General features: G+C 41.2%; 1 protein-coding gene across 1 annotated transcript; it reads left to right on the top strand.

The window, feature by feature from the left end:
* The first annotated feature begins 39 nt into the window (after nucleotides 1–39).
* LOC118406672 (cartilage oligomeric matrix protein-like) lies at nucleotides 40–2,623 on the top strand. The gene is made up of 8 exons (XM_035806930.1): nucleotides 40–90; nucleotides 234–319; nucleotides 589–684; nucleotides 954–1,132; nucleotides 1,253–1,301; nucleotides 1,564–1,736; nucleotides 2,131–2,205; nucleotides 2,515–2,623. Exons 2-8 carry the CDS (start codon nucleotides 271–273, stop codon nucleotides 2,614–2,616), a joined length of 723 nt encoding a protein of 240 aa, XP_035662823.1. The 5' UTR covers nucleotides 40–90; nucleotides 234–270; the 3' UTR covers nucleotides 2,617–2,623.
* The last annotated feature ends 16,363 nt before the right edge of the window (nucleotides 2,624–18,986 follow it).

The raw sequence follows: 18,986 nt of genomic DNA, 5'->3' as shown, positions 1-18,986 counted from the left end.
TATCACTGTTGATATGTTTACTTCTTATCTCTTTCATGCCGATGCAGATCAAAATGGACTTGGAGACTCTTGTGAAAATGATATTGACAGGTATGCGTGCGCATTTATTTACTCACGCGAAAATTACACACGAATCTGTAGTATCTCCATTACTTACGCTAGATACAGTTTGGATTGCTGATGGTGTCAGAAAAATGACTATACACAGCTTCATGTTATCATCACCTACACAGCGATGCTGATGGTGTTCCTAACAGTCTGGACAATTGCATGATGGAGCCAAACAGTGCACAGCTTGACACAGACAATGACGGCCAAGGTACATATTCAATATTAATAATATCATACCCTAGCCTTTTCTATCAAAATCGGAGCTTCTAGTCTTTGAATTTCCTTAACCCTAATGTCAGGAATGACAGGTGCGATAAATGGATTCTATCAGAGTTCTGATATTACTCTTTACTTTGCTATTGTTTGGTATTTGCTAAAAGTTCGTTTGTAATTTTCAACGTCCATAGTGAAGTGCTTTAAGTTAAACTGTGTTTAAATTGAGAAATTGTCGCAAGACTACTAACATTTGTTCTGCAGGAGATGAATGTGACGATGACGATGACAACGACACCGTCCTTGATGATGTTGACAACTGTCGTCTCGTGCCCAATATGGACCAGGCCGACTTTGACGGTACCAATTCTGTTACATACCTAACATCACATCTTCTGAACAACATACACACTATGCATTTTCATACTTTGTCTCTTATGTATTTTTACTTGATCTAAATACCCATGCGGTATAGATACATGCATCTAATCATGTTGCACACAAAACAGTATCTCCTCTGACATGTGACCCCTTCTTTTTGGTCAAATTCTACTGCTTTTCCAGCAGCATAATGTAGTCTGTCAGCTGCTGACTCTTCCCTTCTAAGCTGCTGACTCTTTCCTTCCAAGGAAACGGTGTCGGAGATGTCTGCACTCTTGACTTCGACAAGGACGGCGTGATGGACGCCGACGACGTGTGTCCAGAAAATAACATTGTCAGCAGCACGGACTTCAGGAACTACGTAACGGTCAACCTCGGAGACGCCAACTCCAACAACCCCGCACCACAATGGGAGTTTCTTAACGAGGTGGGTCTTTACACTTTTGCACTTAAAGAACACATTAGCATAACTGGTACAATTTGCATACATATGAATGAATCTGATATGAGACCCTTACCATTTCTTTTTTTTTCGTTTCTACAACAGGGTGCAGAGATAACACAAGAGCTGAACAGCGACCCTGGAATGATTCTTGGTAAATAACTTTCCTCTCGTCTTAAGTTTGTTAGGATAACATTTAGAATGTTCCTGTATTAGATTTTCGGAACGGAAACTTTTTAAAAGCCAATGATACATTTAACTTTAGCTTACCGTAAAGTCCTAAAAGCTCATGGAGATGGTAAGAGTTGTATCATTAGCACTGGTGGCTTACCTGATCATTAAAAAGATTCTTCTAAGTGATGTTAACAGGATGAGCATATTGTATTAACACCTGTCTAAAATATGAATTGTTACAGGCACGACAAGGTTCGGCAGTGTGGACTACCGCGGAACCTTCTTTGTGAACACCCAGGTAGATGACGACTTCGTGGGGTTCGTCTTCAGCTACCAGAGCAACTCCCGCTTCTACCTGGTGTCATGGAAACAGGCAGGGGACGGCAGCGGCGGACAGGCAGGAGTTCAGCTAAAGGCATGATCTTACTGATGTTTACCATTATCACCTTTGCCAATTAGCCTGTGTTTACACAATCTCTCGTTGACTGGGGTTAATGACCCCTTCCTAGGGCGGCGGCAATTGTAGGGCCGGTCGCTAGGAGCGCGATTTTAGTCAGACTACTTTGCCAATAAGGTTATGGTTTCAGGTGCTGTTTCTTTGTATGTCTGCCTATCTGAGAAGTTGTGGAGGTTTCTTTATGATATTCAGTATTTTGATATCCCGTGTTTAGGATATGCTATGGCAAAATAATGTATTTGACTTTTTGAGCACAGATTTGGGCAACCTGTAAATGTATTTCACCAGATGAGAAATCTTTTATTCAGTATGTGTGTCACACTATGCATTAGACTGCCATGTGTGTTCACAGCTGGTAGACTCAACGACTGGACCTGGTCAGGACCTGGCATTGGCTCTGTGGAAGGCAGCAGAGGTCCAGGGACAGGTGAGACTACGTTTCTTCAAATTTCCCAGATATTCAAGGCAGTGGACAGTATATTTTGGTCCGTGAATGGTTTCATCAGGTTGGCAAATGACTTGGTTTTAGGTCTCTTAGAAATTAACCAAAATATGTTTACCTGACAAAGATATTCCTTCTGCTCTACCAGTATTTACTCTGATATAAATAAAAATTAAAAAGGTGATACAGCTTTTGTAGACATTGCGGTATCAGGTTAGAATGATTTGATGAGTTACTGTAACCCGAGTGTTTCAGAATAGTATAAAACTAGTAACGTTTTCCGTTCGTTTTAAGACGAAGCTGCTGTGGGAAGATCCGAACAAGCTCGGCTGGAGTGACAAGACTGCTTACCGCTGGGAAATGAAGCATCTCCCTGCCGTCGGATTGATCAGGTGAATCATGTGTTGACAAGACTCTGGGTCTACTGTTGACAGTCTTATTGTTTGCAAATATAACGTCCTATCATCTTTTGATGAATAACTTGCGCTAATTTTGCCATTTGCCAGTTTTCACACAAAAAAAGGAAATTCTACCAGTTTGTTTTACAACATCTTTTCGAGCAGACAATGCACCCCCCGAAACGACTGAAAGCACAAAACAAAGTGTCGCCTTCACTGCAACACATGTACACTGTACTCACTCACTCACTCACTCACTCACTCACTCACTCACTCACTCACTCACTCACTCACTCACTCACTCACTCACTCACTCACTCACTCACTCACTCACTCACACATGTACAACTACATGGTCTAAAGCGTCAGAACTGTGTAAAAAGTAAACATCCAAAGCTTTTTGCGCCAAATCTTATGGTTATGTAGAATGGATTCATGGAAGACATTATTTCAAGTACAGTCGACGTTGAATGGAACCACCAAAGGATGAAACTTCACATAACGTTAATTTTGATCCCACCAAAAATTCTAGATCTCAGCCCATCAGGTGACTCCACCCTGCGCCCACGTTTATATTGCACCAGTGATTAATCAACACACTTTTCAGCAATTCAATAAGGAAAACTGGATCTATCGATAGCGAGAAACATACAGACGAACAAAGTTACACGGTCTTCTTGTGTCACAGAATAGGATAAAAACCTGGATGTGATAAGTCATGCAGAGTAGAACGCGATATGTACTAGGAATACAGTCTACCATCTGTATCGGTAGTAAGGAAACATATCATTTATGACCTAATATTCCATTGTTCGTTTTAAATATCATCGTTCTTAACTTTAAATGGGCCGGTCTTATTTGAAAAGAAAAAAAGGTCATACAAGCCAAAAAATGCAAGCCCCTTTGCGAGCCTTCCGCGATTTTCCCATTCCCCAAAAGACCGAAATTTGGCAATTTGACAGTCGATTTAGCACTTTTCTCGGCGCGGCCGGAAGTGGTACTGCAGATTAGGCTCTGATAGTGTATATGGACCCGACTGGTTAAAATGACAATATATACAAGACATAAGGTTTAAAGTAAGTGAAAACTTTCCCAAGCAGGTCTACATGTCTTCGCGTACATATATGAATTGACCTTTACGACTTTTGAAAACACTAGTTAACCATAAAACGATCAAATTTCAGGCGCCGCACGAGGAGTCCGTGTAACACCGTGGCCATCCATTCAAGCGCCACCTACATTCATGTACACATCACTTCATGTGCTTAACGAGTGAAATAAGATGTCACATTTGGTTTTATCCGTCTAGTAGATCCAGTTCTCATTGCGAAATGGGTGTGTGTATTTTTTGAAAGGTTGTATACAACATTAGGCACAGGAGGGACTCACTCGATGGACTGCATTTTTGTGTTACACACGTCTTTTAAAACAAGACTACCTACATGCATCTCCTAACGTCTACATAGTAATGACATTACATTGAACTCCCCACATATTACACCCAGGCTGAAGCTGTACGCAGGCCGGCAGCTTGTGGTGGACTCCGGTAATGTGATGGACCAGTCCCTGCGGGGCGGCCGGCTCGGGGTGTACTGTTACTCCCAACAGAACGTCATCTGGTCAGATCTCGTCACCAAGTGCGATGGTAAACAATTTTGTACAAGATTTGTTTTCACATCATCCACCTTGTTGTATTATCATGACCAGTAGTTACCAATACAGTAGAAGCCGCTTAATTACACGGCCTATAGTTGCCAGTGGATTCCGTACAATTATCCGGATGGTGTAATAATGCGAAGCTATCTAGCTGGACCGCACCGTTCGAAATGGTATTTTGGGATTCCGTGCACTTAACAGAAGTGTGCGTTAATCCGTTGTGCAATTCTACTGTACCAGTAATGCGGCTGATAAAACGTCTTTGAACACAGACCCCCAATTTTACGTCCCTTCCGAGACGTTTTCCTAAAGAATAAAACACATTTTCCACCACCCTACATATCTATTCATTATACGATTCTACGATATATTATAATACAACAATGCATTTATGCTTATGATTCTAGACCTACTAAACCAGTCATCATCATCTTTTTACTGTTTTATTCAACTTTTACTTAAATGGTTATGAGTTACAAATCTTGTTGCCATCATTTTTCAGACACCTTGCCTCCTGACTACAGTCAGAAGTAGGTTGATCTTTGCTGGAGATCAACTACTACAAACCAAGGACGTTATAACGTCCTTGTACAAACCAACGACAACGGAAATCTCTTTCTCCACTTTGATTTTGAATGAGAGAATTTTTTTTTTGAAGAAGGAAACCCTCTTTAACCGCTCTAAAATATGTACTAATCGTATGATATACAATGTTGATATGTCGTCATTTGTGACACGTTGAAATCCTGATTATTCTGTGACATATGTTCAATGGCTTGACGACTGAGTATAATTTGACTAAGTAATGATCCTACATGATATAGATGATTGATATGTAGCTGATTTGCATTGCAGCAGAAAGCGGTTATGTAACTAATAAAGCTTATAACACAATAATACCGTGTCACCGTGCCATACATTCCTAGCCGAAAAGACTTCCTTTTGTGGGCTACAGGCTTTTCCCCCTTGTCTTTTCTTCCCGTCTTCTTCTTTCCGCAAAGTACCAGGCGTTATGACACCATATACACCTCAGGACGGGTCATTAACACTTAATTATATGTCCTTGCCAAAATATCAAGCACGAACGGTCCAATTTGAGAAGATGAAGACATCATGTACTCTCCAAGCAGAGGTCAGGCACCAGCTGTTTCTTTTACGTTTTTTTAGTCGTTTTTATCGGGTTTCTATATTGTATTGTATCTTGTATTGTGAAAACCTAACTGGACTTCAAGAAACAATACAAAAAAGAAAGCCCGATAAAAACGACTAAACAAACGTTAAAAAAACAGCCGGAGCCTAACCTCTGCTTGGAGAGTAGACATCATGCATACCGACTAGATTCCAATAGAGAGCGCTCACATGAAATTTTGATAGTCCCAGATGTGTCATTCTTCTTTTGTGATTGAGGACCTTGGTACCGTCATTTGAAATATCCACTAGCTGAATAGATTCAGATTCAGCTTTATTGGTTCTTGGCATGGTAAATGACATTATAAATGCCACATGAAATGCGCCAATATTTCTACTTAAACCTTGCCAACCGCAAGCAAGCGAAAAGTTTGAGCCAGCGGTAACTACGGAGGAAGGTACGCAGGCTACTTTTAAAAGGGTGCGTTTGGGGCAGTTGTAGATTCCGGGAGGTGGAACAGACAAGAAACGTGCATTACAAGGGTAACGTAGTACTAAACGGCCACAAAACAAGCCAGGTCGATACATCTACTTGGAGATTAGTCCTCCGTTAGGCAATGGAAGATTTAGTGATCATTTTACAACTACCTACGTAAGCCCTCGACCTGATCATCACCAGATTTTGTGACGTGATTTACAACAGAAGTATTTCTGCGCAAATTTCTAAACATTACAGTCATGTATAGCTTTGGGCTAGCCTAAATCCTACACACTGCTTCATGGAAACCACGGAATTGGTCTATTTCGCTTTCTGTTTTAGCCCTTTCAGTTTCACAACAGCGTTCGGATCAAAATATTCACAGACATCTCGCTCTTTTTTCTTCCAACATGGAAAGTTACACAATTTTTTAAATCCCCTATAGATACCACATGAAGCGGTGTGTAAACTCAGGCCTGTGGGCAGCAAAGGCTAACGTTACCCCGATTAGTCTGGTGCCCAGTAAAACAAAGAAGTAGAAACTGATCACATGCACATTTCATCACATGCAAAATTGGTCTGAGAGGTGAGATCGATAAATAATTCTTCTAAAATTGAAAAGCAGGTGTTACCAATCATTCCAGTGTCCACAATTAGCTGACCAGTTTTCTCGTGAAGGGTCTAGACAATTACTTTAACACTGTTGTGGGTCAGGTACCATAGCTTCGGCAGCAACAAAATCCAGACGCCAATTCCTTGTCGTTTGGAACGGGATGCTGATCCACCCGCTTCTTTTCACCCTCCTTTAGAACAGATTTTGTACATGACCAGTGACTAGCCTTCTGACGTAAAGACATTCGATTTTTTGTTTCTTGTGGTACTCAGCGTTGGCACCTACGACAGAAAGTTTCCTCGCTGTATCAGCACCAGTCAACAACCCTAGCCTAGCCACAATCTCTAAAGGAACTACAGACGACACAGCAACGTAAAACTCCCATCTACCAGACAACTCAAGGAGGAGCAATGTCTGGAACTACCGTAGAGCCACGGTCCATACAGATGCAGCTGCGGGACGTCATCGTCCATCACACGCCTGCAGCAGATGCTGTGACTGAGGGTGTTTATGAGAATGATGCTGATGTGACTGAAGATGTTTATGAGAATGATGCTGATGTGACTGAGGGCGTTTATGAGAATGACAATGATGTGACTGAAGATGTTGTTGAGAATGACAATGATGTGACTGAATATGTTGATGAGAATGATGCTGATATGACTGAAGGTGTTTATGAAAATGACGATGATGTGGCTGAAGATGTTTATGAAAATGACGATGATGTGACTGAAGGTGTTTATGAAAATGACGATAATGTGGCTAAGGATGATTACGAAAATGACAATGACGATGCTAAAGGTGTTTATGAAAATGATGCTGATATGGCTGAAGCTGTTTATGAAAATGAAGACGATGATGGGCATGAATACATTGATTTAAATGAACCAGCTGAAAATGCCAACCCTCCTTCAGGTAAGTTAAATACTGCATTATTTGTTACAACTAGATTCTATTTGGAAGCTAATATGTTTTTGTAGTGATCTCCTGTAATGTCAATAAGCAAAACTACTTTTACTGCACTATATTTACTTATGAATATTTCCTGACCTCAGTATAACATAAGACTTAGTATTCTATGGAGCTGGCAGTTAAAGAATTGGTTTTGATCTATTGAAAGAGAGATTTGCAGTGAGTGGCATTTTATCATAACCACATGCAATGTTTTTTGCTTTAAGGCATTTGCAGCTTTTTTTTTTCAAGAATTTCTTATAATTCGTTGTGTTTGGTGTTTTGTTGACAGCGATACAAAATCAGCAACGTTACAGTATTTCAAATGAAAATCCATTACAATCAGCTATCATATGATGATTTCTAACAGTTTAGATTCTCTCAGTTGCTACAGACGGGGGGCCTGCGTCTGTTGCCCAGTTGCCGCCCTTCCTCACGTGCTCTCAGTGGGCTTGTGTAGTCATCACCGCATCCGCTGCAGTGGCAATGCTGCTGTTGGGCCTCTTCATCACGGGGCACACAGAATACCGCCCACCCAACCCTCCGTATCCTACAGCACCGGTCAAGGATATAACGGTAAATGGATTTATGATGGTCTACATATTACTCTTAAAGATCAGGGAGGAAAAAATATGCCCTTCCTCTTCAGCGGACTATGGCTAGCCTAGTTTCCAACCTCGGTTATAGCCGCAGAGTGCATTCGACCTGTGTGAGAGGACACGCACCAAGACAATCGGCAGCTTCAACAGTTTTGTACTGGCCGCAAGAGGTTGTTGTTTGGCGCACAAAAGAGCAAGGAAATGACAGAGTGACGAAAAATAAAAATGGAATAAGAAAGATAACGCGAAAAGTAAAAGTAACAAAAATGAAATATCATTTTGCTCTATGAGTGTGCTATCAGCCTGTATTGCTTAGTATACGTAAGTAGAAGTTGAATATTAATTTTTGTATTTCTAATTTGTACAAAAGCAATTTTCGTCTGGTCGATAGCGTCTTAGTATAGCCTCGTCTTCCTGCCCTGTACTTTTGCAGTCGAAAGCAAAAGCAAATCAGGCTTTCGTGTTTCCTTTCGTAAATCGCAATTGTAAGCCGTTCTTAAAATTTACACTATATGGCGGAGTAGAATTGTTGATCCAAATACTAGTAAACAAAAAGAGTTTACTGGGCTTGTGAGATAACGTTAGCTGCCTGGTCGACCGTTATTTTTATGTTCCTGTCTACCAACTAACAGGAATGGAAATCTATGTTCCAGGCGACAATCGAGCACGCTACACAAATCCTAATAGACAACGGCAATGCCTCTACAGCTGCGCCAGCGAACACTGTTGTGCGGGCATCTAACACAAATGTAAGTTTTGTTACTTCGAAGTGATGTCTGCGCCCTTCTCTTATTCATTTAATGATTTGAGAACCGTTGTTTTTAAACAAGTAACCAAAGTCCGTGGAAATAAATGCTCACACTGCGGCGTTAAATATGATATATGTAACATTCAAGAGGACAGTCATTTTTGACCTTGTTTGACAAACAAAACATTCTTACCTTACATGCACATTTTTAACTTCAATTAATCGCCTCTTTGATCATCTTAAAGATTTTGAATCTGAATACTAAATGGTGGTAAAATTGTTCATGCTTTAATGCCTTGACGACTTGAAACACAAAGCAGATCGATAAAAACTGCTGGTTTCCTCGACAGGTTCTATCATCCACCTCACACGGCTACACAGCCCAGACAAGAATTGTTACACCTATCACAACTCTGGGAAAAGACGATCATACATCTGTCAACAAGGAAGGTAAGGATAGCTTCATTATATCAAAGATGTTGACATAAACCTCACAGTTTTACATCAAAATTAAAATAAAGGAAGATACATTAGAAACATTTGCTTAAGGTCATACATGTATATAGACCACACTTCTTTGCATTATAGTGCCTAGGAGTTCTATTTTCCTTTGGCATAAGCTCTAGCGTACTTTGCATTGATTTGATATCTATGTTGGTTTCCTACCGTTGTAGAGACGACAAAAGATGGAGAAAAGCGTCACGTCATCACGTTTGGTGGGCGGGGATCGACACTGGGAAAGTTTGCATCCCTGAGTGGGGTTGTGGTATCTGTAAGAAACGAGATATTCGTGGCTGATCATGATCATGTTAGCGGTCGTGTTCAAGTTTTTAACATGAAGGGTGATTATGTTCGTCATATCCTGACAACTGTGCCCGGAAAAGCCGGTCGTACCTTTATTCCAAACGACATATCAATTGACGGCAACGACAACATATGGGTAGTGGGGAAGTTGGCATTCTTTGGCTTCTATGTAGTACAGTACAACAGAAATGGTCGAGCTTTGAGTAAGTTTCGGGTTAAAAGCAACCCAGGTGCGATTGCCGTGGATGTACAAAGTAACCATATTCTCGTCACTAGATATGTCATGAAAACTTGTGATATTGACATATATCACCCAAACGGCTTGTTTGTAAGGAGGCTTGATACAGATACTTCATGTGAACACATGCTTACAGCAAACAGGGAGGGAAACATTCTCACGATAAGAAACAACATGGTTCATGTGTATAACCAGGCAGGACATCTTCTGTTCACCTTTGGCGGCCCTGGTGTGCTATCATATATCCGAGGTATCTGTACAGACATTTCTGGCCATATCTTGGTGTCAGATCAGGGAAATTTGGGCGAAAAAGGTCGGGTGTCCATGTTTACGAGTCGCGGACGCTTTTTTCGTGATGTGGTCACCGGTTTAAAGGGTGTCGAACGTATCGCAGTGGGGGTAGGTGGGCAGCTGGTGGTGACTGATGTAAAGGATAAAACTGTAACTATCTACAACACTTACTAATGGGGATAGCGCTCCTTTCTCCAGCTTTGTGCATGGACAATTCCCACTTACTTGACTGGTGTTACCTTTTTGCTTACATTTGTTGAAAAATATTTATAAGCAAGATGTAATATTAAATTTGACGTAAAATCACCAGAGAACAGTTTATTGTATTTTTGCACCCTAGTATATTTACTAGATAAGCAAGGAAATCTTTTTCTAGGGTCTGCCAGAACTAAAATTATGATGATTGAAGTACACCACTAGTTCATCGCTATCAAAATGGTTTATTTAAACGTATATGAAAAAAGTGCTTCGCAAACGTTGTTAATGAATGAATGCAGACCTTTATTGTACATTTTTGCCCAACCGAACAAAGTACAGGTCACAACAAATACATCAAAACATTTGGGCGATTTAGCTCATTTGAAAGCACAGCTGACGTATATTAAAAAGGTGCTTCCCATACGTTTGTTGATGAATGAATGCAGACCTTTATTGTACATTTTTGCCCAACCGAACAAAGTACAGGTCACAACAAATACATCAAAACATTTGGGCGATTTAGCTCATTTGAAAGCACAGCTGTCATTCCACTTTTGTCAAGAAAAAGAGATATTTAGATGTCGCGATCCTGCAGGCAAGCAAGGGAGCCTGATTATAGCTATTTCATCTTCGATCTGAGTAAAGTTGGTATATCACTTCACTTTGGGCACCGGTGTGGCACTGCGGGGTTTGTTTACTGCGGCACAGTTGTGTTATTTTTGCAGATTGCTTTATAATTTGGATATTGCGTAGATGACAACCAAGTACACAAAACGTAAGATCATCGTTATTTCTTTCTGAAATTCGTTGAGTAATCTTTCGAACCCCGCAGTGCCGCATCGATGCCCCAAGTGCAGTGAGATACATGTACCACCTATATAGCCAAACACGGTCTCATATATCAAGGAGGGCCAGACCTATCTACTCTCCAAGCAGAGGTTGAGTCGCGGAAATATATAGTAGTAGTTGGGAAATTTCCCGACTACTTCTATATCTCCGGGACTCAACCTCTGCTTGGAGAGTAAGACCTATCTGCTACGGGGAGGACGAAAGGAATCATGCACATCAACTTGATTCCACTAGAGGACGCTCATATGCTGTCATTTGTTAACATTTTGAGGGCTCCCAGGAGTGGCACTCTTCAGAAAGGGTTGGTAGATAGTACAGGGATTTGGTGCAGGCAAAAACAAATGTACGTAAAGAAGAGACGTAGAAACGGCCACAAAAGACCCACCCACAAAACAAGCCCACTCGATACATCTACTTGGAGACTGTCACTGTTAGGCAATTGGAAGATTCATCCGGTGATACATTTTTACTACAGTTGTACCTATGTAGGTTCTCGACCTGAGCATGAGAAGCGATTCACGACCGAAGTATTTCTGTGCAAATTTCTAAATATTACAGACATGTAGCTACACTACGGTAATGTTTGTTTGCTGTCTACGACATAGCGAATGTTTCTCACGCTTCATAAGTTCATTCGATACGGGCAACTTTTATGTATTACTGAATTTCATACCGACGAAAAGACCACAGAACACTTCATTGAATGCATCAGGCGTTCGGGTTCGGGAGTCTACTAAGCAAACAGTTCTACATTCTTCTGAACACTTCATGTTGGTTATACCAACACCCAAAACACAGCTATATTTAGTCACTGTTGCTGGGGGCTCGTCGGGGGCGTCGTCCACGTTCTCGCTTTTGATTGGTCAGAATCGGCAACACACCTACAAATCTAGTTGGTCGAAATGATAGTGTTTTAATACAGCAGATGGACAAACAAATGTGACTCTCAAACTAGACTTGGTGCCTGAAAGTCGCCGTAGATAGAGAACAACGTGAAAATTACCGACACAACTACATGTCCTACAAAATTTCGCAGGGATTTCGAGGTAGGGAAAACGACCGGATTGAAGGAAGGGGTTGGTGGGCAGAAGACAGTACAAAAATGTTCGCGCTGGTGAAGAGCCTGGCCTGGTATCCAGCCGTATTGTGATCTATTATGGCTCCAGTAGAGTCTCTTCTGTCTTAGAGTCTTCTCTGCAAAGTATTAGCTATAATACGGCTGGATACCAGGCTAGAAGAGCCAGAACAGGTCACTGAACACAAACACACCGCAAACATTTCCCCGTATAGTAGTTGCGGAATCTAATATAGGGAGGCTAGCCAAACTGCAAGTAGAGCCTAGAGGGGTGATACTATGCTTTCTGAGAGAGCTCTTTAGAAAATAGAGTGCTGTGTAATTGACCATACCGTATTATAATGACTCAGGCACGCCGTGACGTAACGCAACAAACTTCCCACAACATGTTCACTCAAGAAGAGCACTTCTCAAGGTATATCTACGGGGTCCTTAATAAACTATGGAGAGCAGCGGACCGCTGAATTAAAATGACGGCTAGAAAAAAGTTGCTGGTTGTTTTTAGGAATCTTTTGGTCTCAAAACAAAGTTTTCCTGATTTTCTGCTAACAACATGAGTCTGTTTTTCAACCGAACTGCTTGGAGAACGCGGTCGAACTACTCTGTGACGTCATTATTATGACGTCACTAGGACCGCTCTATTTCGTCTCTGAATCCTCGTCCTCAGGCACCGGAAGAATCAGCCTCAATGGTTTCATTGAGACAAAACTAGAAATAGGACCGACGTTATCCAAGTTAAAAGCCACCTCACATGCGAATACCAAACTCGTCTTGGGCCAAAATAGCAGAAATAGTCGCGGTGATTTTATGTTCGAGGTTTTCGCGAGCTTAAAACCACCACGAACATTTTACCATTATAGTTTTAGACTAGCTTATGGCGCTACAGCGAATACTCCATTTTCCCGCTACCGCGAAAGTAAATCCGCGCGAACTTAAAATCCATTTATAGTATACGTATCTTCTGTCTCAAACAAAGAGACCTCCTTGTATAATAAACAAACGAATCTGTAATATTCGTATCTAAACCGGCCTGTTACCCACCTTCCTCATATAGTAGTAAAAGAAAAATAAAAGTCTTCCTGGTCGTCCCTCCCTAATTGTTAAAATGGAATACCCCACAGACACTTGTTGCGGGTTCGATCTGCAGCTGTTGCCGTCTGTTGTTATGGTGGATAAAAATAAGCACCACATGTGTCATGATGTGCCCCGGATTGGTTTGTTTTGGTAGTCTGTCACGAGGCACAGCGTGTGGATTGTGGAAGATGTGCAACCAACTCAACTGTTCACTGAAATGAAAATGTTTTACATTAAAAGTGCAGTTTACTTACCGGCGTATAAATATTTAAACTTCGCGTTTGAGCTTCGAGCTCGAATCCACATGGCAGCGTATACGCCTTGGCCGGAACCTGTCTGACCTCTTACTTAGATATTCTTCATTTTTGCTCATCGGCCTTTCATCAGGCGTGCAATATGCTGCCCACTGACTTTGTTATAAAGGTGGGCGAGACTGGGCACCATATGTGACCTAGATTGTTTTGTTTTGATGGTTGGAAGTCTTTGGTTCATCACGGGACAGTGTAGTGTAACAGATGGAAATATTGATAGAAACATTTCATTCTCCGTTCGTGAGATGTTTTCAGCACATAATAATAAAGATTTTTCACTTTCCCCCGCTTGAGGTTTCTTAGATATCTTCGGTCCTTACTTACTCCGCCAATTGTATCAAAGATTAAAACCTTTCAAACCGACAAAACAAGATAAAGGTTACGTAATAAATCATGCAATGACAGACAACTTTGCACGTGTAAAACTAATAATATCCCTAATGTCTGATATTTCATAGAGTGTAAAGATAGGATTGTTGGCCTGTATCACCCATATTTTGGGAATACCTGTAAAGTTCTTTGTTACTGCATCTGTAGCAGAGATGTCCAGGATGTGACCAGTTTATCATATGATTATTACATTCACACCATCTCCCTCACACTTCTGAAGAAGCCTTGTCATCTCCGTACAATAACTAACATGACATAATACCAGGTGGGACATGTTGTCATGTGTTTCTCAGATGTCCTACAAACATGGAGAATAGAACCTCCCCGATACAAACGTCAGAGACTACGCAATAGGCTCGTCTCGTGCCGAACATGTAGTCGTATGACGTTTGACCTTTTCTACCAAACAATCTGTGACCTTTGGGCGACAGAACCTGTGAAATATCAGTAAGTAAACATAGCTGTAGAGAGTCAATGACCCAAGCTGTGTCTGTTTGCTGACTTGTAGAGAATTGAGGTGCCAGTAGCGCACCACAGATATCAAACTCTAGAAAGTCATTTTTTAACGAATGACAGTCTAAACAATAACATTGCTGATCCTATAACATACAATGAGTTGACAGAAAATCGAACGTCCGGTTTCCATCGTACGGAAGTGGTACGTAGGGTTTACGTGTTTTGAGGCTTTGTCAACTTGGCCCCGGGCGCCACAGGTATTCTTGTTATTGTTTTGATCCACATCTGTTGTCGTCAGAAGGTGTTTACTCCTAGTCACGGGTTCGATCTCCGGTCCCATGACTGGAATCATCCTGCTGGAAAACAGCTTGCTGGTGTTATTGGACGAAGCTATATACAGCAGCGAAGGGGAGGGCAACTATGGATATGTCTTTATCATCATAAATTGCCATAGCTAGTGACACAGACAGTCAAACAGCTGCAAATAAATGGCAGTAACATGCTTTGGAACTGAAAACTATCGGATAAACGTGAATTTAGCGCTAGTGGAAAGGGTTGATTATATTTCAGCCATACATAGTATGGTGAAATATATTGTATTCGTAATGTTTCTTTCTTTCTTTCTTTCTTTCTTTCTCCTGTCAGATCTTCAAAGTGATTCATCTCCGCCGTTCCTGGACCGAATGACCTGAAATTTGGCACAGGGGTAGAATGGGCCAATACCTTGATGCTTTTTTCTCAGTTTTTTCATATCTGCCTCTAAAATGATTTTATTGAGATTTTTTGGTCAATTTTAGACCAAAACTGTATATTTTGGCCCCTGTACCCTGGTATTACAACCAAATGAGCTGAAATTTGACAGAGATGTGCCTTGATAATGCCCCCATATAAATTCGATAAAACTTTTGGTGTAAAGTACAACAAAATGCTTATTTTTGCGATTTTTTGACCAATTTTTGACCAAAAAAGGACACTTTTGGCCACTGTACCCTGGTATTACAACCAAATGAGTTGAAATTTGACAGAGATGTGCCTTGATAATGCCCCCATATAAATTCGATAACACTTTTGGTGTACAGTACAACAAAATGCTTATTTTTTTAGATTTTTTGACCAATTTTTGACCAAAAAAGGACACTTTTGGCCCCTGTACCCTGGTATTACAACCAAATGAGCTGAAATTTGACAGAGATGTGCCTTGATAATGCCCCCATATAAATTCAATAACACTTTTGGTGTACAGTACAACAAAATGCTTATTTTTGCGATTTTTTGACCAATTTTTGACCAAAAAAGGACACTTTTGGCTCCTGTACCTTGGTATTGTAACCGAATGAGCTGAAATTTGACACAGATGTGCCTTGATAATTCCTTCATATAAATTCAATAACACTTTTGGTGTACAGTGCAACAAAATGCTTATTTTTGCGATTTTTGGCCAATTTTTGACCAAAAAAGGACACTTTTGGCTCCTGTACCCTGGTATTACAATTAAATGACCTGAAATTTGGTATAGATAGGCATTAGATACTTGGTAACAAGATTCAAGTAAAATTTTTGACATAAACAACTTCAAAAATGATTACTTTTGGCACTTTTCTGAGGGGAAATTTGTTTTCTTTTGGCCTCCTGACGTGACCTTCCGTGACCCCGCACAGAGCCACACCTGTGCGCGTCAGCCGGAGAGTTAATTGAATCAAAGACCTAGCCAATCAGCGAAGAGGAGGCCAAAGGCTAATTAATATTCATAAGCGGGGCCTCATGATCCCGTATATAGCAGTGTTCCCGCCAGGGGGAGCGAAGCCCGCCTAAGGCTCTCGCATTTTAGACTATTCAGAAGGCTTTATATTGTATCAGTTCTTAGGGGCATATCTATGATAATCGCAGCAGTCACTTAACTTCTCTTCAGGAGTTTAGCGTAACACTATTTCAGGTCAAACCGTCAGAGGCAACTAAAAACAAACTTTAACGTTACTGAGTTCAACAGTACTTATAACTTGTTATCCGAGGTTGAAACGCTAGCGATGGTATTTTCGCTGCGCTGTTAGCTCCGTGCGACTGTTGTTGACGGTCTTATAACGGTATATTTTGCACCCCTGTACCCTGGTATGAGTAACATTTGGTATAGATAGGCATAAGATAGTTGGTAAAATGATCCAAGTAAAATTTTTGGCATAGAGTACTGTAAAAGGCTTAATTACAGCACTTTTTTGAGGGGAAATTGGTTTTCTTTCGTTCTCCATGCCATGACCTTTCGGACGTTCACCCCACAGAGCCGACATCTGCACCTGCGTCTAGCCGGCAGGAAGAGTTAATTCAATTAATGGTTCAGCCAATCAGCGAAGAGGAAAGCGAAGGCTAATTAATATTCATAAGCGGGACCACACAATATTTATTTCTGTAATCTTTATCCAGGGTGGTCCAAGCTCAGTGCTCTTGCACTGCTTTTCAGTGGAGCCCTGCGTGTTACATAAAAGAAATTAAACATATTCATCACAAACATAGGCAAACATAAATAGACAACAATAGTAATGAAACTGATGCAAACAATAATACTAATCATAACAATAGATGCTGCTAGTGATGATGATATCAATACAAATGATGGATGAAAAATAATGGTACGAAACTAAAGAAAACAATAATAATAGTAACAAAATAAATACTATCAAGTTGTCAGTTTCATTGAGTGGTCAGAGGTCAGGCTAGCCAAGCCCTGCAGTTGGTTCTAAAGGTAGATTTTGACGTGCAGGTCTTTACAGATGGTGGAAGACTGTTCCATGCAGTAATACCTCTATAAGAGAACTTGCGCTTCCCACATTCTAACCGTACAAGGGGTAGTTTGAGGCATAGGTTCTGACTGTGTCGGGTGGGATAGCTGTGAGAGTCAGAAGTCCTTTGAAAACTATTGATGTAATCAGGAAGTTCATTGTTAACTGCCTTGTACATTGATTGTAGCAGGTGCAAGTTTCTCCTGGATGCTAAGGTTTTCCAGCCCAAGGCAGATAGCTCATCAACGCCAACATGATGGGTGTATTTCAAACCAAGAATAAGCCTAGCTGCCCGGTTCTGGAGTTTTTGTAGTCTATCGGATAGACATTTACCACAATTACCCCAAATCACATCGCAATAGTCCATTTTAGGCAAAACCATGGCGTTGAATAACATAACAAGAGTGCGCTGTGGTAGACAAGGAATTAGGCGCCGTAAGACTCCCAGTCTTGACGAGACTGCATTACATAACTTGTCAATATGGACTTCCCATGTTAAGCAAGGATCAAGCCAAACGCCCAGATACTTAAAGCTAGTGACAACTTCCAAACTGGTGCCAGAAAGAGTGGTTGACAGTTGCTCTGTACTTGACTGCAGCCTACGCGCTGTGCCGAAGAGCATTGCTTTACATTTAGTAACATTGAGTGTCAATTTATTTGTGTGTAACCATGTTTCGATATTACGAAGGTCGGCATTCAGACAAGTATTCACATCCCTCACTGTTTTAGATGCATAGAAAAGTGTAGTATCATCAGCATACAACACAACCTGTCCGTGTGATATATAATCAGGCAAATCATTAATGTACAGTATAAACAAGAGTGGCCCGAGAACCGAGCCTTGGGGGACACCAACAGTGACTTCAAGAAAGTCACTATGGACTCCATTTACGACAGTAGTCTGGTATCGGCTTGTCAGATAAGAACAAAACCATGTCAGTTCCTTATCTTGTACCCCATACATTCTTAGCTTGAGTAGGAGGATCTTATGGCATACCGTATCAAAAGCTTTACGTTAGCAATACGTTAACTTGAAGACTCAGGCCGTACAGACTTCTCGCCAGGATTTTTTCAAAGCGTCGGACAGGGGTCCGGGGGCCGCCGAATGTCCCTGGCGGGGTCCAGGGGCAGGGCCACTGTGGGGGGGACCCAGGTGGGCGAAGCCCCCCCGGAAGCTCTTGCATTTTAGACTATTGAGAAGGCTTCTTTTATCAGTTTTTTTAGGGCCATATCTACGATAATCGTAGCAGTCACTTACTTCTCTTCAGCAGTTTGACTTTAAAATATTTCGGGTCAAAGCTTCAAAGACAACTAAAACCTCATAAACAACAAACTTTACTTAGCTCAACAGTATACAAAAATATTGTACGGGTTGCCATCCTTAGTTGAAGCGCTTATTTATTGCGCTAGTATCTTCGCTGCGCCGTTAGCTGCCGTGCGACTTTTGTTGACGGTCTGATATCCCTACGTCGCCGCCTCGCTGATATTCCCACGGACATGTTTCAAGAAAAATACCCAGCAAAAAACGCTGTTCTGCGTCAAATTCTATTCTATAAAACATGTGGGACTCAGTGTTACAGTCTAAATATTTTGTAGAAGCACCGCTGTAGGAAAGAAGGTCCAAGCAATGTAAAACATCACGTAGCATGAAGTTCGCTGTCAACTGGCACACAGCACATGACTGTTTGAAACTCTAAGTCTAATCAACAGCCGTGTTTGATTGATTGCCGGCGGTCTT

Source organism: Branchiostoma floridae, chromosome 19 (assembly GCF_000003815.2).
Source record: "Branchiostoma floridae strain S238N-H82 chromosome 19, Bfl_VNyyK, whole genome shotgun sequence".
Lineage (NCBI taxonomy): Eukaryota > Metazoa > Chordata > Leptocardii > Amphioxiformes > Branchiostomatidae > Branchiostoma > Branchiostoma floridae.
The sequence above is the reverse complement of the archived record's forward strand: the minus strand, read 5'-3'. Positions and strand labels throughout refer to the sequence as shown.

Bases quoted from the DNA above. Each gene is read 5' to 3' on its own strand.
- LOC118406672 (XM_035806930.1), top strand. From the start codon at position 271: ATGATGGAGCCAAACAGTGCACAGCTTGACACAGACAATGACGGCCAA. The intron at 320-588 runs GTACATATTCAA...TTTGTTCTGCAG, and splicing joins CACAGACAATGACGGCCAAG to GAGATGAATGTGACGATGAC. The intron at 1,737-2,130 runs GCATGATCTTAC...GTGTGTTCACAG, and splicing joins AGGCAGGAGTTCAGCTAAAG to CTGGTAGACTCAACGACTGG.